Source organism: Opisthocomus hoazin, chromosome 7 (genome assembly GCF_030867145.1).
Source record: "Opisthocomus hoazin isolate bOpiHoa1 chromosome 7, bOpiHoa1.hap1, whole genome shotgun sequence".
Taxonomy (NCBI): domain Eukaryota; kingdom Metazoa; phylum Chordata; class Aves; order Opisthocomiformes; family Opisthocomidae; genus Opisthocomus; species Opisthocomus hoazin.
Window position 1 is genome coordinate 58,444,741 of NC_134420.1, and position 25,380 is coordinate 58,470,120.

Genomic DNA, 25,380 nt, shown 5'->3' on the forward strand with positions numbered 1-25,380 from the left:
GGCAGACACAACTTGTCAATACCTGTCTCTGAGCTGGTGTCACTGGCAGAATTGGGGGTTTTTCAGTCACAGGATGCTCTACATGACACCAGGCCTGCTGGGCCCTGACGAGATTCAGCGTCCTCAATGGGAGAAAAGTATTTTTGCTCACAAATTAGTGGGCTGATTGAAAGAGCTTTAAATGAGGTTTGCAGGTGCGAAGGGATAAACTCGGGCTTGCTTGTGTTAAGCTAAGGGACAACATGACAATGTTTGAGGGACAGTGTGCTGGCGAGAGCTTTCACTCTGCTCCACGAGGTGCTGAGTACACTGGAGCGCATCTGGAATGTTTGTACACTAGTACATGCGGTGTGAGGAATAGACAGGAGGAACTGGAGGACAGGGAGCAGAGAGGGAGGTGCTGATCCCTCCTCTCTGGGCTCCAGTGATAGGATGCGAAGGAATGGATTAAAGCTGTGTCGAAGGAGGTTTAGACTGGCTATTAGGAAAAATCTCTTTACCAAGAGGGTTATCAAGCTTTTGAACAGGCTGCCTAGGGAAGTGCCTGAGACTCCATGCCTGGAGGTATTTAAAATATGTGTAGATGTGTGCTTAGGGACACGGTTTGGTGGTGGAGATGGCAGTGTTCAGTTTGCGGCTGGACTCGATGATCTGAAGGGTCTTTTCCAACTGAAAGGACTCTATGATGCTTTGATTTATCTTTCAGGTTGTCCGGTGTTGAGTCAGGGGCTGGACTCCATGATCCTCGTGGGTCCCTTCCAGATCAGGAGATTCTATAATTATGAGATTGCCAGTGGCAGGTGGATGATATTAAGTCCAAAATGGAGCATCACACATCCAACCTAAATGATTCTATTTTTTCATTATTTTATTGTGAGACTTGACCATTAATTACCCACCAACACCTCAGGTTTTATCTGGGTTTGTGGGGATCTCACGTTGCAGATACATTCACAACCTCTGTGTTCCAATTTCAATTTTTAGCCTAACATTATTTTTAAAGCAATTTGAAGGAATGCTCTATTAATATTTGGGCTATGCTTTTATAAATTGAGCTTACTTTATGAACCCTCTTTCTCCCTTGCGTAGTTCCCATTTCTTTTTTTCTCTGCCTATTCTGCTGCATTGAAAAGGGGTACTGGGCCACCTGATTAAATATTTAATTTCTTTTTCTCTGGTGTGTGAAATAAGATGAAGAATGAAATTGGATCAAAGTATCATGGTTTTTTCATGTGTGTTTCAGGAAAATGAGAATGTAATATACTCTTTTGCTCTTCGAGAGCCTTTGACATGCCCCAGTAGAGCCTGCTCCTTGCAGGCAGGACTCCTGGGTACTGTGAACATTGTAGTAGGACTGTGTGTGTATATATATATATATGTACCATCATATTAGAAGAAAAATTAGCATTAACAGCAGCTGTGGCATTTATGATTGAAATTGCCTGTTTGTGTTTTATATTTTCTGGAGAAGGTGGCATGCCAGGGGTTTGAGTGGCAGCACAGCTCTTCTGGGAGGTATGCTTGAAGTCCTCTTTGGGAAGGAGAAAGACCTGTCCCACCAGGGCTAGTAAATAATGGTCATTCCCCATTCAAGGTAGAGAATTGCTGTAGATATTCTCTCAAGACCCTGTGCAGTGCTCTCTTCTTCTGAATATTTTATTATCTTCTGTCTTCTTCTTTGATTATCTTTTAAAATGAGAGTCTACACATGTTAATAGTTTCACAGGGGCATTCCTTTTGCAAACTAATTTCCTTGAGAAGTCTGGCTGGGACTGTAAAATTCTCCTTCTCAAGGCCATATGCCCCCTTTCCAATACTTTTAACTCCTATCTTGGTAATTATGTCATGGATTATGGTTCTTAAATGTACACTGATATTTCAGGCTCAGAACTGAATTCACATTGCGATGGTGGATTACATTATTTCAAAGTGTGTAAAGAGTGTGCCAATGCCAAGAAATCAAATGTGCTGTGACGGGAGACAAGCTGCGGAGCTCATTGCTCGCCTTGAATGGATTGGCTCATCTAAGGACAGGTGAGAAGTCTGTCTGGATGGAGTAAGAAAGTAGTGTTTATTTCCATTAGAAATGTTCTAGACTGTTAGAAGGTTTTTCATAGACATTTACCTCTCGGTGATGGATAGAACTGGTGGAGACAGCTTTTCCTTTAGGGCCAGAGGAGGCTAATGCAGGCAAAATCCCCCATTAACTGGGCAATCCAGCCTTACTGGCTGTGATCATTTACCGATTCCTTTGTATCAGCTAATGTAAATTTAGGGTGGCAACAAAGGTTTCCAAAAGCCAAGACAATTCTGCTTTTGAGTTTTTAATAATGTATGAGTAGGCAGCATTTTCTGTTTTCGCTTTCCTCTTAAAGTAGTGCCTCTTAAGTTGGTGCCAAGTACCAGATCCATCATGAATGTCTCTGTTCTCTAACATGAAATAAACTGATCTTGAGCATTAGCTGAGCAGGCAGTCTCTAAGACAAACGGTTTTGTAGTGAAATACTTAGAGGACTGTAAGTAGGAAGAGAGGTTATATTATATATATCATATCACTTATTCTAATCTACCCATTAAAGCAAAAAGGGTCAGAGCCACGGCTGCAAGAGATGTTTTAATGCCTATGATGTATATGTATCTCCACTGAGGGGAGGTAACACCCTACCAACCACTTTCCCATTTCTTCCACCTTGCTGTCAGCTCTTCTCTCTCAGCTTCTTTCAAGTCTGGGAGTACTCGGTGGAGGCCAGGCTGCAAATACAGACAGCAGCCCCATCCTCCCTATGGGAAGAGTCACCGGCGGGGCTCAGGGGGTGGGTCAAGGCAGACTAAGCTGGATTTCTCAGTCTGCTTTTGCTGCTGCTTCAGTTGCATTTTCAGCTCACATAAATGAGACCAAGAAACATCAATGTCTTTAAGACTTACAGCAGCCAAGGAGCTGGCTGGAGGGTGCTGACTCGTACAGAGCTGAGCTCCTGTCCCTCCCTTGGTGGAGACTAGGAGTGAAGGAGAAGACAATGGTTTTTTTTGTCTCTACGTTCAGATACTTCTTCATTTGTCCGCTGTGTCAAAGCAATTTGGATTGATTGCTTGTAAAGCTGCAGTACCAGCAGTACAAGGAGAAGCTTCTTGAAGTTGAAAAGCATTCTTCCCTTTAGAATGAAATTCTACATGAAGATAAAGGCCTGAAACATTAACAATTTGAGCACTATTACAGTTCATCTGTGTGCTAATGATACTGTTTTCTAAAGAGTTTTAAATCTAAAACTCTTTTGGGAGGAATATTTTGCACACAGGTAATTTGAGGGTAATACCTGACTACTATTATTCTTATGTGAGGAACTGTCAGGATTCAGGAGTCACATAGAGAGTTACAGACTTAATTTTCCTTTAAATTACTTGGCATTATCTCTTTTTATCATGTTATGCATGAATAAGCCCTTCAGTATGTAACAGCTGCTGATATTAGAAGTTTAGAGGGATAAAAAGGGATGTAATCTACATCAATGTTGCTCCCTGTTGTGATTCCTGGGATACATTGAAAGGTCAATAGGGATGCTTCAGCCTTGACTTACAGAGATGTTTTTGTTTGTCAAGCAGTAGAGGGTTGTAGGTGTAGATCTGACCTCCAGGCTTCCATTGCTGACACAGCCAGACACATTCCACTGTGCGAAAAGAAAAGGAAAAGGAGACAAATCAGACTGATTCTGACCAGTTCTGAATGACAGAAATATGTTGACGTGGCAGTTTTCAAAGATTACAGTGTAAAAATGAAAGTTTGTTATTGTAATCTCATTTATTATTGTAAAGGAAGAGAAAGTATGAACTTACAGTGCATTAGGTATGGATATCTGACTAGACATCCAGTATTGCAGTGCCTGAGACTTCTCCTGCAATCATTCCAAGACCACCTAACATGAAGGACAACTCTCCTGCCAACGTGGTAAGGGCTCCAGAATGTTTTTCTTGCACAGGAGTGTCTGAAACACTGGGCTACAGGCAGATTCCCCCAGATTATTTCTTCTTTATCTAGTGACTTACATGTCCTTCTACAGAGACATCTGCCTTCAACTTGATTTGAGGAGTAGGTCTTCTTTGCACTCCCAGTCTTTTGTAGAAGATACACCTTTAGGGAACCAGGACCTGCTTGGTCCATCTCGGGCTCCATCCTTTGATGGAGCTCCATCCTTGCTCTTCTGGGTTTAGCCTTTATCCTATTGTTGTAAACAGCTGGCCTCTTCCGATATGCTACAAACAGGAACAGTACTTGCCCGTTGCCTTCACGAAAGGAAAGTTTTGGCTATCCTCTCTCAAGAGGGCACTGGATCTGGAGCCACAAGAGGTATGTCTGCAACATGGACTCAAGCACTTACGCTTTAGAAGGGAGTATTTGTTTCAGCACATATCTGTGCCTACTGTTTATTAATGGCCAGTTCAAATCATCTCCATGTCCAGTTTGGCAGTGACTCCCTGAAGAGAGTAACTGTCCTGGCACTGCCCAGGGGACCTGGGAAGCAAGTTCAGGCATTTGGATTCCACTTCGTAAAATTGGCTACTTGAATTTTAAAGGGCCGCGCTGCTTTAAGTTGCAGGTGCCAACATTTTGTGTGACTTCACCTGAAAATCTCTGCCTCCTTGGTCTCCTTTATGAAATGTTTAACAGCAGGGGTCTGTCAGGTATTATGTGCTCTGTCTCCAGACAGGATACCACATGTCACTGTGGCTGATTCTTCGCTAAGGGAACTGTCCTGTGTAACTTCAACCTGCCGCAATGAGGTAACAGTAGGTTAAAACTGGGGTTCAAAGTGAACAGCATTTAAAGGCATTAAAATGCAGCAAGAAGCCAATGCAACTATCTCTCCCCAGGGTGGGAAGTTAGTCCCCCTTTGCATAAATGTAAGATTCAAATATGATATCAGGGATGCAAAGCTAAAAATTGGTACTGTATTGCCTAAGGTATCTAAATATGACATATGGTAAATAGAGCTGTACAGATACAAGCCCATTTAAAGTCCTTTTCGGCAGCAAGACTCAGTTGTCATGTTTTGTTAGGTCTGTTTTGCGAAGCGAAGGCACAGCTTATGCACACATGCAGTGCAACAAAGGATTTCCTACTATGCCTCAGGAAAACTGACAAACCAAACTACTCTCTAATTGAGTTGTGTTCCACTGTACTGAAAAATGTGGTCTTTTTAGCAAACAGCTTTAAAGTTAATTAAAGAGCATCTTAGGCTATCATAGCTTGTTTTTAAGAATAGTGTTATACAACTCTGTTTGCAGCTTTAGTTGGGTGCTACAATCACAGAATCACAGAATCACAGAATAGTAGGGGTTGGAAGGGACCTCTGTGGGTCATCTAGTCCAACCACCCTGCCGAAGCAGGGTCACTTACAGCAGGCTGCACAGGACCTTGTCCAGGCGGGTCTTGAATATCTCCAGAGAAGGAGACTCCACAACCTCCCTGGGCAGCCTGTTCCAGTGCTCCGTCACCCTCAGAAGGAAGAAGTTCTTCCTCATGTTCAGACGGAACTTCCTGTGCCTCAATTTGTGCCCATTGCCCCTTGTCCTGTCACTGGGCACCACTGAAAAGAGTCTGGCCCCATCCACCTGACACCCACCCTTCAGATATTTGTAGGCATTTATAAGGTCCCCTCGCAGCCTTCTCTTCTTCAGGCTGAACAAGCCCAGTTCCCTCAACCTCTCCTCGTAGGGGAGATGCTCCAGTCCCCTCACCATCCTCGTAGCCCTCCGCTGGACTCTCTCCAGTAGCTCTTCCTCTTTCTTGAACTGGGGAGCCCAGAACTGGACACAGTACTCCAGATGAGGACTCACCACGGCAGTGTAGAGGGGAAGGAGAACCTCCCTCATCCTGCTGGCCACACTCTTCTTGATGCACCCCAGGATACCATTAGCTTTCTTGGCAGCCAGGGCACACTGCTGGCTCATGGTTAACCTGTTGTCCACCAGGACACCCAGGTCCCTCTCCACAGAGCTGCTCTCCAGCAGGTCTGTCCCAAGCCTGTACTGGTGTATGAGGTTGTTCCTCCCCAGGTGCAGGACCCTGCATTTGCCTTTGTTGAACCTCATCAGGTTCCTCTCTGCCCAGCTTTCCAGCCTATCCAGGTCACGCTGAATGGCAGAACAGCCTTCTGGTGTATCTACCACACCTCCCAGTTTTGTGTCATCAGCAAACTTGCTGAGGGTACATTCTAGCTCTTCATCCAGGTCGTTGATGAAGAAGTTAAACAAGGCTGGGCCCAGTACTGACCCCTGAGGGACACCACTTGTTACCAGCCTCCAACTAGACTGAGCGCCGCTGATGACAACCCTCTGAGTTCTGCCATTCAGCCAGTTCTCTATCCACTTCACCAACCACTCATCCAGCCCACACTTCCTCAGCTTCCCTAGGAGGATATCATGGGAGACTGTGTCGAAAGCCTTGCTGAAGTCTAGGTAGACAACATCCACGGCTCTCCCTTCGTCTACCCAGCCAGTCATGTCATCGTAGAAAGCTATTAGATTGGTCAGGCATGATTTCCCCTTGGTGAATCCATGCTGACTACTCCTGATAACCTTCTTTTCTTCCACTTGCTTCATGATGGCCTCCAGGATAAGCTGCTCCATCACCTTTCCCGGGATGGAGGTGAGGCTGACCGGCCTGTAGTTCCCTGGGTCCTCCTTCTTGCCCTTTTTGAAGACTGGAGTGACATTGGCCTTTCTCCAGTCCTCGGGCACCTCTCCTGTCCTCCAGGACCTTTCAAAGATGATGGAGAGTGGCTCAGCAATGACATCCGCCAGCTCTCTCAGCACTCGTGGGTGAATTCCATCGGGGTCCATGGAGTTGTGGACGTCCAGATCACTTAAGCGATCCCTCACACAGTCCTCCTTGACCAAGGGAAAGTCGTCCTCTTTGTAGGCTTCTTCTCTTACCTCCGGGGCCTGGGATTCCTGAGGGCCAGTCTTAGCACTGAAGACTGAAGCAAAGAAGGCATTTAGTAGCTCTGCCTTCTCCGCATCCTCCGTCACCAGGACACCCGCCTCATTCAGCAGCGGCCCCACATTGTCCCTAGCCTTCCTTTTGCTGCTGATGTAGTTGAAGAAGCCCTTCTTGTTGTTTTTGACATCCCTTGCCAGCTTCATTTCCAGGTGGGCTTTGGCCTTCCTCGTCGCATCCCTGCATGCTCTCACCACGTTTCTGTACTCTTCCCAAGTGGCCTGTCCCTCTTTCCACATTCCATGGACAAATGTCTGTCCACAGCAATAGCAAATCATGACATCATCTTTTTAAGTGGTCTAGACATTTGTCATGAGAAAGCCATATCATAGGGCTGGCAAGACATTTACTAGATCTCAATTCAAACTCTGCATCATCATTACTGGAAGGCAGAAGCAGGTCTAAAATACTTGTTTTACAGTAGAACTTACAGAGCTATTATAAAGCAATTTACATCTAAAAGGTATTTTCGGGGAAGAGGGAGAGACAAAGCTTTGTATTTTGTAGTACTGTAATAAAAGCTTGGAACACAACTAATTTGGTTTTCCTCATAATATCTTTGCAGCTTAAACTGTACAAAACAGTGCTGTTCCAGAAACAAGACAGTGAAGAACCAGAGAGAAAGCAGAAGTGAAAACATAAGAGCAATTTTTTTCCTTTGTCAAGCTTAACAAACATGAATGGTAAATTAGTAGCTTGGAGATTGAAGACATTGTGGTGATTAATAACGTTGGTGATTAAGAAAATCCTTCAAGAACAAAATTTCATAATGGTTTGGATGCCTCTTGCAAACACAACTGCTGTTCCAATGAACCTAACACTCCTGCAGGTAGGGAAGCAGGTTACAAAGCTCTACCAGGCATTTTTTTCTCAAGGTAAAGGGGCAATTTCTCTACAGGTATTTATATAAAGACTGGTTTTGACTGGCACTGTCCCCCAAGATAACATAGCCATATTTCCAGACAAGATCAAGAATAGGGAATAACAGTTAGTGGCATCTAAAGGAATCCAGTATTGGACTCCATAAATGCTCTTGGTTAGATCACATGAGCGGGACAGCTGTCATATGCGATAGTGCTTTAATTCATTATTCCTCTACCGTCTGCCTCTTAAATCAAACTTCTAGAGTGCTTAACAGATATAATCACTTCCTATACTACTGATAAATATATAGCATCTGCAAAATATAATGATGGGTATGACTTCCCATTGGCACTGCATGTAACTAACACCTCTTTTTCTAAAGTAGTAGGAATTTATATGCGCAGACAACAGTCAGCAATTTTCTACGTTACTAAAACCTCATAAACAATGACAGAACAAAGCTATGTATTTTTGTGTCATAAGAACTGAAAGTAGCTGAGTTCACTGTCCCATTTATTGAACAATGCTTCTGCTAAAGCCAAGTTCTTGTAGAGAAAGAGTTGTTCCAGAAGTCAGTGCGGAAATAAAGACTTTGAAACTTCAGCAGTTTACATTTATTTTCCCAAATAATTGGTCTTCAGGGTATTCTTGATGTGGGCAACTACATGAGACAAATAGAAGGAAATAAATTTTTGAGATACCAAGGATAAATAGGAAATTTTCCAGACGTCTGTGAACAGACCAATAAAAGTGCTGCTCTGCTTCTCAGTGGAAAGGCAAAATTAATGAAATTCAATGCCAAGAAAGCCAAAGTGATGATGTGCCATCGCTCACTAAAAGATCAGCTATGAGCAAGTGTCTTGTATTATTACCTGTGAGAAAGATCTCAGCCAGGAACTGCCTGGAGACTTTTAGTTGGCTGAACTTGTTGAACATTACAGTAAAATACTTGGAAATGTAACTGAAGAATCTTGTTACCATTAGCTATCCTCCTTCAGTGCTTTCAGGGGATGGACAAGACACTGCAGACTAGAAAAAGACAAACACAGTATCAAAGAGCAGTCCTCAGAAGGCAAGTAGTTGTCCCAAAGAAAATGATGTCTTCTCCACATCCCTGGTAGACAAAGCCTTATGAAATGGACAGTGGAATAAAGCTTTGCATTGCCTATCAGGGAATGAAATTTTCCTCATTGGACACTTTCAAGAAGAGATTGGGTAAAGGTAAAACCCCTATTTGGAGGGCCACAGGAGTAACTGGTTGTGTTTTAAGCAGGCACATGGACTAGATTATTTCCTGAGGTCCTTTCCAGCTCTGTTGCTCTACGATTCTTGTGCTACATAGAATTAAACAAGTACAGAAGTCATTGTGGCTGCAAAGCCTTAATTATTTTGTTCTTCTAACAAAACAATTCTTGCTATAGCTGTTGCTGCAGATGAAGCGACTGACCAGGCTACATTCACCCTGCAGAGATGTCTACCCAGTGCATGAAAAATTTATCTAGATGATGAAAGATTAACACTGCTTTGAAGTTACTTTCTGGCTTCTGACACACACATCAATACCCTTTCAAAACTTTGGAGAGAGTCCACAAAGCGACATTTCCACTATTTACACAACAGAATTTAAAAATCTTAAGATGACATAACCTCTTTTGGATTTTACTTGTTTTACTTCATTGGCTTCTTGACATAAAAGCATTTTTGGCAGTCGCACTAATTGCCATTCAAGTAAAGGACTGATTTAAAACAGCTGATGTTCTTCTCACCTCCACCTGCTGCAAAGCTGCAACATTGCACGGCCAAACAGCATATAGTTCACAGTACACAGGCTGAAGTAACAGTACTCCAGAGTTTAAAACCCCGGTGTAAAGCTGATCCTTCAGGTACTTCTGCTGCTGGCATACACTTGTATTCCCACCAGTCCGGGTTCAGGCCCCTGTAACAGGCTGAAGTAGTAAAAACAGGGCCAAATTGTTCAGCCTTGGAGATGAAACCAACAGCTACATGGCAGAAGGGCAACACAAATCATGAAATGAAAACATTTAACACATAAGGATTTTTATAATCCTACTTTTCTAGTTGGTGACAAAGGTTTTCCAGTGCCACCCAATACATGGATTTGCTGTATGAGATACATATGGAAAGCATACAAAAAGGGACAAAATAGGTTTATCGTGGACTGTTGAAAGGTAAATTCTGGGAAAAATGAGGAAAAGGAAGTTGCAAACAAAGCTGTATCAGCTAAGCTACGAAAACGTGCAAGAATTAGCTGTCAGAAGTTCTTTTCATCTATGGTAAGAGGAGGAGCTGGTCGAGTATTTCAATAAAAGGCTGGTGGGTTTTCAAGCTGGGTGAAAAAAGCAGCCAGGTGTGTATCTCAGAGGGTCTGTACCATGCAGAGCACCTGCAAACGCAGCAAAAGCTGAGCTACACCCGGTCCTTGGCATGTTAGTTATGTAGAACCACAGAACGCCTCCACCTGGAAGGGACCCACAGGAATTGCCAAGCCCAACGCCCTGCTCCTCGCAGGGCCACCTAAAACCCAAGCCTACGACCAGGAGCAGCCGTCCTGATGCCCCCGTCCGTCGCGCTGCTCCTCAGCGCTCGCCCATCGCCTGGCCCAGCCCGGGGCTTCCCCTCCCGCCGCCACGACCGGCTTCTGCCTCCGCGCCCAGGCTCGCAGCCGCGGCCGTCGGGCTCTTCCAGGTGAGCTCCAGCCCGTTTGCCTCAGGGGACCGAAACGCTCCGTGCAGGCTCAGGCTCCCGGGGTCGCCCCAGGCCGCTCAGCCCCTGACGGCAATGTCGGCGGGGGAGGACGGGGGAGGCCTCGTCCCGCGGGTGCTGCCGCCTGCGCGCAGCCCTCCCCCCCGCCGCGTCGCCGCGCCGCGGGGGCGGGCCCAGGCTCAGCCCAGCGCGGGGGCCGCGCCGCCGCCCGCTGGCGGAGCCGCCCACCTCGCCGCGCCGGGCCGGGCCGCGCCGGGCCGGGAGCCGCTGGAGCTGGAACTGGTACCGGTGTCGGTCCCGCGGCCGCGCCCGCCGCTGCTGGGGGAGGCGGCGCCCGCGCCGCGCCCCCGCGCCCCGCCCGCCCCCGGCAGCAGCAGCGGCGGCGGCAGCACCTCCGGCAGCTCCGCCGGCAGCTCTAGCGGCAGCACCATGGACCTCTCCTTCATGGCCGCGCAGGTGGGGCGCGGCGCCGCGGCGGGACGGGGCGCGCGTCTCCGCTTTCCGCTCCTTTCCCCCCCGATCCCAAGTCGCTCCGGCAACCCGGGCGTGGGGAGGGGCGGGGGGGAAAGAAGGTAAAGGGAAAAATAAGGAAAAAAAAGAAAGGGGGGAGGGCCCAAAGACGAGCAGGAGTTGGAGGCGCAGGCCGGGGCGCGGCACCTGTTAGCAGCGGGCGGCCCGGCCCGGCCCGGCCCGCTCGGCTCCCGGCTCCTCTCCCGCCCCCGACGACGGGCTGCGAACAGACACCGGAGACGGGTTTGTTCGATTTCTTTTCCTCCCTTCCGTACCGCCTTCGTGCGTGGGTCTGCGTTTCCGCGAGCTGTTGCCGCTGCAGGCAGGGTCCGGCTTGGCGTGCAGAGAAGCGTTCGTCTGTCGGCGTGAGCACGCTGCTGGGGTCGCAGCTCGGCCCTGGGTTTCGGCCCGAGGCGTGACCGTGGGTATCGGCGTTCAGCGTGTCGATGCGTAACGCACCGAGAAGTACGTAACGGCCGCGAGCCGCCCAGAGCCGATAGTCACCTTGGTGAATCCCGGTGAACTGGGCGTTGAAACAGGCAAGCAGTGCTGTGCCTCAGGAAAGGTCACATACGCTGAACATCCGTTTCGTATTGTTCCAGGATAATTTCTTGCATTCATGCAGATTTGATTCATATTCATTAGTACCTAACTGTATATACATAATCGGGTGTTTTTTTCAAGAATGATATGGATCAGTTTGAGCCTTTTGCCAAAAACCATCACCCACCATTTGGAGGTGGAGTAGGGGCCAGGGAGGCCTTTCCGCGCTGTTGCTGCCTGAGCGCTGGCTGCAGCGGGAGGTGGTTGGTGGAAGCCAGGTCCAAGCCTTGCTGCGTTGTTTGGTTCCGTTAATGTGGTGGCTGTTTTGCCTTGCTCCCTCCCTAAAGTCTGCGCTCAAGGGGTGTCAGGCTCTGCCTTTCTGAAGGTAGCAGTGGGCTGTCCAAGGATCTCTTCAATTTGGAGCTATTTCTAAGAGTGATATTTTTTTAAGGAAAGCCACAGTGGGGAGGAGGAAAGCATCGTGTCTACCTGGAACATTCAAAGGAAATTTGAGAAGTCAAGTGTCAAATCATTTTCCTGTGGTCCTTCCCAGCACGATCAGTGAGCTCCCTGTGTCCATATTTAGTTCCCTGCGTGCTGAGGTGAAGTGGGGAAGGCTTCGTGTTCCTGTCGCACAGAAGCAGAGGTGCAGCACAGCGGCAGGTTTTACCAGTGATCAGAGGGGTCTGTGCCAAAGCTGGGAATAGTGCCACCCTTTCCCTTTCTATGCTTTCCCTTATTCTTGCTCTCCCATATCCCACGTATTTTCTACCCTAATTCTGTGCATTCGAGGAGTCACAAAGCTGTGTGCTTTAGTCATCTCAGAAAAGTTCCCTGTATAAATATGTCTTATAGTTACAAAGGTTACTAGTGCAACAATTTAGAGCGAATTATGTGCACGTCTTCCTGATCCTCTGAGGTTGGTGTATTGTTTTCCTTTGTCACAACAAGTGACAAAGCATTTTTTTTTTCATTGTTACTTTGGTGAATTTGGGGAAATCTGCCTTTCATTAGGGTATTTGTGTAATTGATCTACAAGAGCTGTAGGAGAGGGTTTCTTGGGCTCCTCTTCTGCTGAAGGAAATTAATCCAGTTGTTCAGTCACTGCGTACAGCAGATGCTACTCTTACCCTGTGACTCCCCTGCCGCAGGCCTCTTGTACTTTTCTTTCTGAACTGGGCTACTATTTCCATTCCTGTCACCACAGTGGAATTTAAGCCCCAGAGTGTTACTCCTCTAATTTAGGCGTTGCTTTCTTTAACTTTTTTTTCCCCCTCCTTTATCTTCTTGTCTTTTTCTGGACCATCTCTGTGGCATCTCCGGTGGTGTGGTCCATTGAGATTACCTTCAGTAAGGGATATGTGAGAACAGAAGAGACTTATTGACCTGCACTCCCTGCTCATAACCACTTGTAAAGATGCTCTGCTATCCCTCTCATTAACATCCTTGTAACCTACAATGGGGATTGCATTTTACCTGATAAGTACCAGGTACATTAATACTTCATACAAAGATACGTAATGCCTAAACTGAGATGCTTAATGCTGTAAAAGCAGTAGGTACATTTCAAGTTAATTTAGTTTCTATGGGATACTACAGACTGTTTATGTTCCTATAAGTTGCTTTCGGAACTCTGCTTTCTAGAAGCACCGGGTATACAGAGCTACACGAATAAACTGCAGCTTTCATACTCAGCACCTCCCCTCCTTTTTAAGATGTCTGTGAGACAGTTTGTGCCTTGGAGGCCCTGAAACCATTGCATGTGCCAGCAGAAAGATAAATGAAGTGCCACCCTGAGTGATATATTTGATACTGTAGAACGGATAACATTTTGCTTATAAAAATTATTGTTGTGGAACAAGAGATTGTCAGGTAGTAATGCTGACAAATCTGTGCTGTGTAGATACAGCAGAGGGTTTGGATGCCCAGCTTAAGCAACCACATCTGAACATCTCGGCTGCAGTACATTTATTAGCTATGTCGTGAAGAACAGCTTTTAACTGTAGCAATTAAATTCGTTGTTAAAATAAGACTTTTTGCATCTGTGTTTTCATCAGTAGTCGATTGTGCAGGCTTGGATGTCCTCTGTTCTGTGGGTGCTTTGATTTTGGTTAAGGTCAGTTGTGCTAATAGTTAAAGCCTATTAGCTAGTATATATTTTTTTTTTCATTTTAAATCCAGATTTTAATTAAAGTAATCCTGTGCACCTCAAGATACCATGCCAAAGATGTTCAGGCACTGCTGAGCTGTGTGACTGGCTCATTTCTGTGTGTTGTTCAGCGATTTCGGAGTGTGCTTGTAGTCTAGGTAACCTCAGAAATTGCCTCTTCTTGTAGGTAGAGACTTTTGCTTCCAGCATAAAAGCCTGATTTTGGGGGGTGCTGGGCACTGGGTCTGAGCTAAGAGCACTCGATGCTTTTCAAACAGGGGTCAGGGGTTTGCTGTCAGACGCCCAGTGATGAGCTGTCCTCTTCCCCACTTCTGACACACTAAAATTAATATCCATTTAACAACTGGCTAAAGCATTTGTGATGGAAAAAAAGCTGTAACAATGAAAATTGCATCTGGGTTAATGGGAGCAGGGTTGAAACATGTATTAAACTTGAAAAAAAAATAGAGGTGCATAATGGGGAAAAACTGGGAAGCTAGAGAAGAAAAAAATTATGTCATGATCTCCAGTATGATACAAATCCATATGAGCTGAACAGCACCTGCAGTTGTAATCTTGGTTACGTGTTTTTCAAGATTTATGTTTGTAGTTTAACTTTTCCGTAAGTGATATCTGTGATTTTTGTTTCATATTAAAAATCAGGAATGTATTTGTTTAACTTGCGATATTTTAATGTCCAGGTACAGCTCCATATGGTAAAAATATTATTTTAATTGTCAGATAAATGACCTTTTCTTCTTTTACATATAGAACAGGGAAAAGCTACTAAGAACCTTGGGAGCATGGTCATGTCTGTGGATGTTTTTTTTTTTGTTCAGTTGATTCTGCATGTTCCAAAGCTCTTTGTAAGCAAATTCTGAGAATTTGAAATACAATAAGATGAATTCTTTGTGCTTAGTTTCAGTGATTAAAAGATGTGTTTTTGTAATCTTTAATTTCTATTGTAATGTTGGGGAATTTATATAGTAAAGAACTATAGCGTGCTTTGGGAGCTAGAGAAACAAATGAACAAGTTTGCTACAGAAAGCAAAAACATTTAAGTAATAAAGATGATTTAAATTTCATTTGTTTTGTGTTCTGTATTACTCTTCTAGGATTTCAGTTCTGGTCAGTGATCATTCAAGTCACTTTGAGCCTTTCATTGCCTTGGCAATAGTTCAGGGTGCTTTCCCCAAAACAGGGCAGTGGTCCTTGGTGTACCTTGAAGAAACCCTGTAGTTACCTATAACCTTACCAGCGTAAGTTCACGGCTGCCATGCCTCCACATTAAATGAATATTATTGTCCTAGTTTCATCTGGGATAAAGTTAATTTTCTCCCCAGAAGCTGCTGTGTTTTGGATTTAGTATGAGAAGAGTATTGATAATACACTGATGTTTTTAGTTGTTGCTAAGAAATCAAGGGGTTTTTTTTAGTTTCCCATGTTCAGCTGATGGGCAGGTGTGCAGGAGCTGGGAGGGAGCACAGCCATGCAGCTAGCACAAGCTGGCCAACGCAAATATTCCATACCCTAGACATCATGCTCAGTGTATAAATGGGGGTTGGCTGGGAGGCAAGAACTTTCTGTGAGGTCTGCGAGTTCTGTGAGTTCTGCAATCACTGCTTGGGGACAGGCTGCACAGTCGGTCATCAGGTGATGAGAACAATTACATTGAGTATCACTTGTTTTGCATAATCTTTTTCATCATTCTTACTCTTACAATTCCTACCTTTGCTGTCTTACTAAACTGTCTTTATCTCAACTCATGAGTTTTACTTTTTGTCCGTTCCCCTCCTCATCCCACTGTGGGGGGGAGAGGAGTGAGCGAGCGGCTGTCTGGTCCTAGTTGCCAGCTGCTGGGTTAAATCACGATGATTACTATGAGCTGTGTAACTTCTGGAAAGCACTGGAATACACACATTAAACTAAGTTTATTTAGGACATTGTCAACTTAATACTCATATTTTCCAGCAGATGCAGACTACCCATGTCTACGCTGCAAAACTGGCGTGTATGGAGGGTGTGTGTGGCATTTTGAGACAGTCGCCTGAAAATCCCAGATATAGGTGCAATATCCTTTAATTCTGTTCTAATGAGATTTCTGGATGCTAGAGGATGCACAGTTAGGATCTGCTGTACTCTGCTGTATCAGCACAGAGCAACCAGAGCACAGGATAATCCTGCATCTATTTTCCCACTTTGTGTGTTGTCTGTCTCAGGGGTCAAGAGGGATTCAAAGACTTCTATTAGCCCTGTGCTCTTTCTACAGCAAGTATTAAAATCTGAAAGTATTAAAAACAAGAGGGTTTAGATTTGTGGGTTTTGTAGGTTATTTGCACCAGCTCAAAACAGAATCCAGGCCACTTGTTCAGTGTGAGCTTGCATGTGTGCCTGTGTGCACATACATGTGCTGAGGAAGCTGAATTCATTGCCGGTCTCCGCAGTGAGACCAACTGTTTGATTATGTTTGTACTTGGAGAATCTGTGTGTGACAGTGCTGAATGGGGTGGTCATGTGGAAGCTTTGACATTGCTGGTGTAAGCTTAGGGCTGATTTATTTTACTTTTGTCTTTAAAAAGTGTGATTGCCAAAAATTAAGCTCTAAGCCAAACCACATAGATAATTGGGATTTAAAGATGCACGGACCTCTCCTTGTCAGAAGCTGTCTTGATTAGAATCTAAGACCTAAGACAAAATGTCTTTGATCCATAGCTTTAAACATTTAATAATGTTGGCTAGGAGGATGTAGGCATTCTCTTACATGACCAGTTCAGTGCTCACTTATGTACAGCGTAATAGGGCACTGACCATTACTCTACCAGCTGTGCTTTCTTCCAAAAGCTAAAGTAATTTTCTCTGGCATCCTTTGATTCCCTCAGAATGTCTTGACCTATAATAAATAGAATCAAAGCATCAAGAAGCTGAAAGAGCAGATCTGAGTTTCACTGAGGAGGTCTCCCATGCTCCAAGCACAAGTTAAAGTTCTGATGCCTCACTGTGGTACAGCGTGGCACAGCCACAGCGACTAGCTGTGTAGTCCACATGCTGCAGAAATCCTGTTCTGTGTGCAGAGACCAGTGGTGTTCTTATCCAGGATACTGCTAGCAGTTGAGGTGAGAATCATTTTCTGGAGAAGCCTTTCTGCTAGCTCCTTAGCACAACTGCATTAAATTTTTATTGGGGGGGGGGCATGAGGATTCCCTGGACCTTTCTTACTGCTGCACTAACAGTGCAGACTGCATTTCCAAGTCTTGTATAGCAGAAATTTCTGTGCCAACGAAGCTTTTGAAAATTCTGCAGAGATTTGGGCATACTGGTTTTGTAAAGTGTTGATGCTGCACTTTGGAGGAGGCTGTTGTTCCAGGATTAGTGCTTGTAATTGCTGTCAAAGATGCTAAAAGCAGTGATTCCAATCCATCAAAACACTTTAGCACTTCCTGCACTCGGAGCACGTGTATAGTGTTCCAGTAACATCAGCAGGACTGTCTACTTTGAAATATCTCAAAGCCTGGCACAAATGGGGTGAGAATGCTTTGCAATTCATAGGGAAAACCTCCTAGAAGAGCAAGAGGAAACCTACTATTAGTCACATTATTAATCCAGGGAAGGCTGAGACTATGTTCGGGGTGACTGTATTTTCATCAGTGAATAGCATGACCAGTTTCTCACGGGAGCTGCTGAATGTTAGTTAGAAGAGGAGGATGCGGTAGGAGAGAGGTGGTAGGGAAGGAAGGGTAGGGTGTGACTGGTGTGATGCATGTATTTGTGCAGTCTAATTATGTGTGCCCTTGCACAGGGAGAGTTAGCAGATAGTGGAAATAATTTCTTTGTGTTTCATGTGCAGATTAACTGTGAGACTAATTCTGTGAAGTGCTTTTTTTTTAATCAAATACATAATTTTCAGCAGATATAGGCTAAAGAGGTCACAAAGGGAGCAGATCTCGCCTATTTCCATCTTTGTTGAATGTGGAAAGGAGGTTTTTGAGATGACTGCAAATGGACACATTCATATACATTAGAAAGACAAAGCTGGAGCCCTTCACAACACAGTTGATGGCAGCAACACCTGGGGTCCTGTTGTACACAGAAAATAGCTACAGGTGACAGGTAAGAGGAATGTAGACTGAAGTAGCACTACATTCATGCGAAACATCTTTCTTGTTCAGGTACCTGGTATTTCTTTAGCAGCAAGAGCCTAACCCTGTCCTATACTGAGCAGTAATGCTCTTGGCAGATGAGAACTGAGTTTCTGGGTAGCAACTGAGTAGCACAGCGGTATTGGGTCCTCAGAATCCATAGGCTAGAAAATCTAGACTGGTTATAGTGTTTTTAAAAAAAATGCTTGGTTTTGGCTAATCTAGGCTAAATTTCTCAATTCATTGATGAGCTGCAAACATGGGGATGGAGGTTCTGCTTTAAGTTTTTTAGAAATGGGATGGGTGCTGGAAATGGGATGGTTGCTGCCCATAAGGTAGCTTGTTTCACCACCTTCCTAACCTTAATCCCATACTGGGCAAAAGCCAAAAAAGCTCCACATGATTCAAAGGGTTGCATGGGATTTAGTAAAGCAGTATGATGCTTTGGTGACCGTTGGTACACCATCAAATTAAATCATTGATCAAAGAAAACACTAGAGCATTCAAATGGAGTGCAGTGATGTGGAAAGCAGAAAATTAGAACAGCAAGCCAAATAAATTCAGCAGTGACCAGCTCTGTTAGCTTGTGATGTCTTTCTGCTGGGACTTGCTTTCCTTGAAGGTATTTGCTATCATGAATTGCGTTGTCTCTCTAAGCCAGTGAGGTCTGCAGGAGTCCTCTATCTGTTGTTTCAGCAGGCTTCTTGGCTTTGTGAGTGTAGTATCCTGAACGGGATTAGTGTTAACCCCTTCCACCGTTCACAGGGGTGATGATTTTTAAAGGTGTGTTTTGAGGTAGCGATGGCTCTCTGTTGTTGTTTTAAGCACATTTTTCAGTGGATACGTACTCAGGTGTGGAAGGAAAGTCCTTGAAAATTGGTTGTAAACCAATGATAGTCATGTCACCCATCAGTGGCTTGACTACTTGTGCCTGTGGATGTGTCAGGAGTTTCTGTGAAGGAGCAGCAGGATAAACTCAGTGGAAGCCTCTGGCAAAAATGATATTGACATTGCCTATGGAAATTGTTAGCGCTTGGGTACAAAAAGGGTCAGAATGAAGTGTGTGAACTCCTTGCCATCTATTTTGAAGATGCTGAGTGTCCAGGGTGTGCTCTGCTGTGCCCTCTGGTGCCAAAGTGGACTATACCTGTGCCTACATTGAGCATGGAATAGGAGAAAAACCCATGGACAGCTGTGACGCCAAGGCCAGGAGCACTGAACACTCACTGAATTTATGCTGTGCAGCTTTGGAAGGATCACAGGGAGCAGAGGCATCTCAGGGTGGAAGATGTCTCCCTGCAGATATGACCGCGTGACACCTACATGACAGCCAGCACAGATGCTGTTAGCAGTTGTCGCTGCCCACCCTTTCTCCTCCTGGCTCGCACACCCACACGATGCTTTCAGGGCTGTCTCACAGCACCAGCTGTTTGAAATGACACGTACTCTTAGGCTGAATCTTTAGGCTTTCTGTTCTGAAAGCTGAATTCCACACTCCTCGTAGCTGCCAGAACCAAAACCTGCCAAGCAGCAGCTAATTAGGAAATATTAATGTTACAGTTGCTTCAGAAAAGCTCAGTGCCTCTTTGCAGTAGACTGATGGACACAGGGTCAATTCTTTTTGTTTTGCAAAGCGATTGTATCGGGTTTGGAAATATTGTAAAAAGTAAAAGAGAATGCTTTTCACCTCAGCTGGTTCTGCTTGTTGTAATTTTACTTGTAAGCCTTTCAAATGTTAGGGAAGGGGGAGTGGTCTAGGAATGAGCTGTGCATGGCTAAAACAAAACCAAACTTCCATCGGCTTCCCCTGTGACTTTTTTCCTATCAAATCAACTGGATGAGCATTTGCAAAATGTGGGAAGATGTGCCAAGCCTTAAGATGTTCTGGGACTGATAAAAGCTACCAGCCCCACAGGGTCACTGCATGGAAGGAGAAAGGCCAGCCATGTCTCTTGGGCCGATACGTAGAGGTGTTGAGGTGTATATTCAGACTGAAAATGTAACGACCAAACTGATGAGGAAGCAAAACTGTTAAAATGGAAAGCATTAAAGGATTTCTGAAAGTGCAGCTGAACCCAAGGACTTGGATCAGCTATCACACTTAAATTCTCTCAGTCTCCAATTAAGTGTATGCTTAAAGTATGTGAGTAATCCTTTGAACTACACCTCTGTTTAAATGAAATATGTAATTAAGTGCCTTGATAATCTGCAGTAAGTGGCAGAGCGTTCTGAGGTATCATAATAGCTTTTCTTTAAAAGAGAGCTCCACTTGAAATAAATGAGGTTGCTCCTTTCCTCTCTTTGTCTTCCCCGCCTTGTAACTTTTTCTGGACTCTTGTCAGGGCTTTTCTCCCACCTTTTTTCTTGGAAGGAAAACACTTCATACACGCATACAACTCTGATCTGCTGTCCTTTTTGGGTGTCTTCTATGTCTCTCATATCCTTCATCCTTACCTTTTGTAAATTATTGCAGATGCTATAGCTACACCAACTCAAGTCCAAATCCTACAGAGATTTAAGCTTACATCTGGAAGATGGAGATGAAAGAGTAAGATTGTCTTCTGTTCAGGGACCAGAGATGCAAGTGGAAAAGAGCAGCAAACTAGAACACTAAAGTCACTGAAAGCGTAAGCAACACGGCAGAAACTTTCTCTATTGTCTTACGGAAGACAGAGGAATGTTAGTATGTCTGCATAGTCTTTATTCCGCTCCAGGTTAATAAAAATAGTGAGTGGTGCTAGATGTAGAACCTAAAACCCTAAGAATGGGAATGTCACCTGCTCTGCTCTGTTTCACGTTTTAGTTGCTCTCCAGCTGCAGCAGTGCCAACCTCAATCTGAAGAGTTCTTAATTTTCCTCTCTAGATGCTGAGCCCCGTAGTCCCTTGGGAGAAAAATACTGAAAATGTCTTCACAAACACTCTTCTCTCCTCATCTGTCCTATGATATCTTTCCACCCACAGATCTGTAGGAAAACTTTATCAAATATGTGGTTATTAATGTTAAGGCATGGCAAATGGTGGTTGTCCTGTAATAGGATCCGGGCTGTGAAATGGTTCATTTTCTGTTGGTCTCTGAGCTATCTGACTGAGCATGCTGTGAAACTGTGCAGATGGGCAAGGCGGTCAAATCCTGCACTGATTTGTTATTGGGGTGGCAGATGTTTTATTCTCCTGGTGTGTTCTCTGGCACTTCTCACAGACATGAAACAGAAGTAGAAGAAATTGAATTGCTGTGCTCTCTCTCGCCCTTGTTGTCTAAGGTAGTTTTGCACCTCATTTCTCCTGTAATCTCATGAAGTGTGAGAAGAGGTATGCACCCTGACTCCTATTACAATTGTGCTTTATACTTTCACAGGTAACCTTTACCCAGCCAACTGTAATTTTCAGCATGGTTGGTTTTCATGGTGCATCTCTTGCTTATTGCTTTTGTGTAGTTAATACCCTTAACGGTGCTCTAAAGATGAGCATTTGGATGGCTAAATAAACAGTCCTGCCTCTAAAACATTTGTCTCCCGACCTCTGGTCTGCACAGTACATAACTGGCAGAAGAGGAGGGCATGGAGAAGGCGGAAGACAACATGCTCGTGTAAGATGCTGTCTGGGCTGCCACGGCAGCAACCCCTTGCTGTTCCTTAAACCCTTTGGGTACCAGCATGTGCTGCAGGGAATGCTGAAGAAGTGAAGGGAAACAGGAGGTGGCTAGCAAAAATAGTTTCGGCCAAACTCTGATGTCTTCTTTGAGCGTGCAGCATGCCATGATTTGAATTGATGTAGAGAATTCTGGCCAGCTGCCGGGAGCCAGCTCATTATTTCTATAAGTGTTGTCTTTGGAATTACAAAGCCAACAGTTATTAAAAATCTTAAATTCAGTTCTAGAGGAGAATAAATAGAATTAGGAGAGTCTCTTCTGAAAGAAAAGTTGGTCTTGTCTTGCCACCTGATCTTTGCCATTAGAAAACCAATTGCACAGTTTTACACTGTAAGTTTAGCCTTGCCTAAGCAAGAGTATAATTTCATGGATACAAACAGCTTTAATTTTTTTTAGTGTCATTTTTTTAAATTAAAAACAAATTACTCCATACCTGGTGTAGTGCATAGGCTATTGAGGGTAATTCAGCTGGACTCCACCACATCCATATCTTATTTTACAGAAATAAGTAACATATAGGGTACGGGTGCATCTCCATACTTATTCTAGAGATCTCTGGAACCCTACAGTGTAAGCAGTGGTTGGGAATATTCTGTCAATTTTGGTGAGACATGACTGAGACCTTCACCCAAACCGTGTGATCATCTGTGATGCCTGCATGCTGTCCTGCAGGACTGTGGCATGACCAGGTTGGAGAGGGGTCATGAGTGGAAGCTGCTGTGCGTCTGCGCTGGGCCAGCATGGCCATGCACGCTTGGGGTGGCAAACAAAGATGACGATACAGCTGTGTCTGTCACCTACGGGTGGCTCCAGGCTACTGCTGCATTTCAGGGTTGTTGTCCAACTGCTACACAGAGCAGCGCCTTACCGCTTACTCGGTTCGACTTCTAATGTGATCTTCATTCCCATGAACTTCAAAACTTCTTGTGAAGAGTGTAAAATTTCACGTGCAAATAAGTGATACAGAGAGAGAGGCAGTTCTTCCCTGTAATGCCATGGAGGAGTCTTACTGAGAACTGATTCTCAGTTTGGTGCATCCTCAGTGGGGAAGCTTAAACTGGCCATGGGTGGCAGAAGCAAAGCGGCAAATCCTTCTTATGCCACGTGTGTGCAGTCAGGTGGCCTAGTGGGTAATGCTGAGAGCACCCCTCGAGTTGATGAAGTTACAGCTCTAACTTCCAGCCTTGCCTTTTGGTACTGGATTCATGACTATCAAGCTCTGAGATTTTTCTTTTTTTTTTTTTTTTTTTTTTTTAAATTATGATGTAATTTTCTTCAGAATGAATCTAGCAGGTGATCTTACTGAAGCTGGGAAAACTGGGACTGTCGGACTCTGCACCATTTCAGTAAAGCTTGACCAGCTGGTAGAGCGGGGTGTGCTATTCCCTCAAAATAAGCAGCATCTCTCTGAATGCTGATTTTGACAGAAACCCCAGCATCGGTTTAACAGTAATACAGCTGATGCATAACTCTGCCTGAGGATCGTACTATGCTCCTGTCAGTCCTAGTAGCCATCCTGTTCACTGCCTGTCTCGCAGGAGGAGCAGAGCAGTGACAACAGAGGAGATGCTGCAGCTGTGACACCTATTTACAGCTTCTCAGTCACTGACGTGAGAATAAACAAACACAGTATTTGTGCAGTTGCATGGTTAGCAATTTATTTTTAAAAGCAGTCACTTGAAAAATACTAAGATAAAAGAAAAGTAGCTCTGCCAGCACTTTCTGTGCAGTTTGCAACCTGGTGCTTGACCTGAGGGTTTCCCTCTGTTTCTGGTAATTTCATAGAAGAGTTAAGGTAAAGGCCACGTCCTTACCCAGTGAAAGCATGTTTCTTCTCTGAGTGAAGCTGTACCAAGATGGGATGTGGCTCTCAAAATGCAGGAACGTACTGATTCTTGTCGGCTGCTGCCATTTTATTCCCGATTTTATTACCTGCTCTGCAGCAGTAAGTAATTGTCTCGCATGTAGGCGAGCGATGTTAACTGTTAAAAAATAAAAAGTTGAGTGCATTCCTAGTTGAGCAAATGTTTAAAGAAATAACAATTAGAGATTGCTTTCTGGTTTTGTTTGAAAACATTGAGGGGGGAAAAAAAATTGAAAATATAAACATTTTCTCTTTACTAGCCAAGAAACAAATGCTTAAGCTCATATCTTCCAGCATTGCATCCCCAGAAAAGTGGGCATGAAAGTGGTTGTATTTAGTCACAGAATCTTTATTAAAGTCAAACAGTGGCTGACAGTAGACCATTTGTAAACAAAGCAGTAGGTCAGGAAAGTTGAGAGGATTAAAATTTGTGGTCTGTTTTTGGGGCTGAAGTGGGACAATCCTAGATAAACAGAAGGGGAGCGAGCCCCTAATAACCCACATAGATGCAGTAATTGAGGACATGGATGTTGCACTCGGGTTTTCCTTCTGTCTCGGCTTTCCTTCTCCTCAAAGCTATGGAGAAGACCACGCAGAGCAAGCATCTCATGGCATGAGCTGCATTTTTGGCTTGGAGATGAGAACAATCATCCCTTGAGCATAACAGATTGGTAATTGCCCGTTAGCAGCTGGCTCTCGGAGAAGTACTCCAGTGAGGTGGCGGGGATTTGTAATCAGGCTGACCTGCGGTCTGTGTTCCTAACCAGGGCTTACTGGTCCCTTAGGATCTCACTTATAGGTCTGTTTCTGAAGTACATGGGAAACAGCATGATTTCATGTACTTATAAACTCAACAGCGATGGCATTTTTAGGGATGTGACTGTAGAGCTGCAGTGAAATGTCTTATGCCTCTTTGTTTCCTCTCATTTTGTAAGGCTTCGTCCCTGCTGCTGCTGCTTTTCCTTAACATGCTGATGCAGCCTTGCACCTAATACCTGAGTGATGACAGCACATGCAGTACTGTAGTATCTCTGCTACCATTTGACCCTCCTTTGCCATGGCTCTGTGTGGTGGTACTCTTCCTTTCCTGCCCACCTCCTCAGCTAGTACCAAATAAGCTGGGTGTCTGACTCTTAGAACTGCTATCGGATGTATTTATTCAGTAACTTAAAAGCATCGTACTACATAGGATCCTGTACATGGGCGTGGTACCTCCTGGTGTAGGTCCCATTGATCCATAAGCAGCAGAGCTGTGCATTTCCCTGGAGGCAGCAGATTGTAGCTTCCAAAATGTAGCAATCTGCGTGTTTGGGCTTTTGTTTCCTCCCACTTACATTTTTCCTCCTGTTTTTCTAAACAATCATAAAGCAGACTTGCTTTTGTGAGTCCGGGGATTGCTGAAACCGGTGCTTCGAGCAGCACATCTTCCATTCATCTTTGAAATGTGCTGCCATTTTTGCTATAGGAGTACACTCTGGGCTATGTTTATGTTTGTAGGTCCAAATTCAACTGTAGGCTGCACTGCCCCAACACAGCACTGGATTTATGTTGTGGGAACCATCAGCAAAACCCTGACTCCTCCAGAATTGGGTTTTTTTTGTTTTTGTTTTTTTTTATCTGTTTCAGAGAAGCCACTAGATAGCCTCCAAATCTGTTCTTTGGAAAATATGACAAATTTGCAAAGAGACAGGTTGACTGGAACAATTGCTGTTAAAAGGCATGAGGCAAAACAGCGGTAAAGGCATGTGTGCATTCACATCATGTAAACCTGATGCCTACCAGTGGGAGCTCACGCACGCCTTCCTCCCAGCCCGGGAAAGCCCTGCAGTGACAGCATGCCGCCTGTTCCTGTTGCCATGTAAGGACAGGGCTAGCCCTGGCTGTACTGGCAGTGTGCAGGAGCAGACGGCTCCCCGTTTGTGTGTCGCAGGCAGAGCAGCAGCCCC

The 25,380-nt window shown here is 44.8% G+C and overlaps 1 protein-coding gene across 1 annotated transcript in view; it reads left to right on the top strand.

The window, feature by feature from the left end:
• Nucleotides 1-10,657: 10,657 nt before the first annotated feature.
• The window catches only part of C7H14orf132 (chromosome 7 C14orf132 homolog), a 44,831-nt gene continuing 30,108 nt past the window's right edge, over nucleotides 10,658-25,380 (top strand). The window contains exon 1 of the mRNA XM_075427151.1: nucleotides 10,658-11,038. Within this exon, the coding sequence (XP_075283266.1) occupies nucleotides 10,658-11,038 (381 nt within the window). The remainder of the gene's footprint in view (nucleotides 11,039-25,380) is intronic.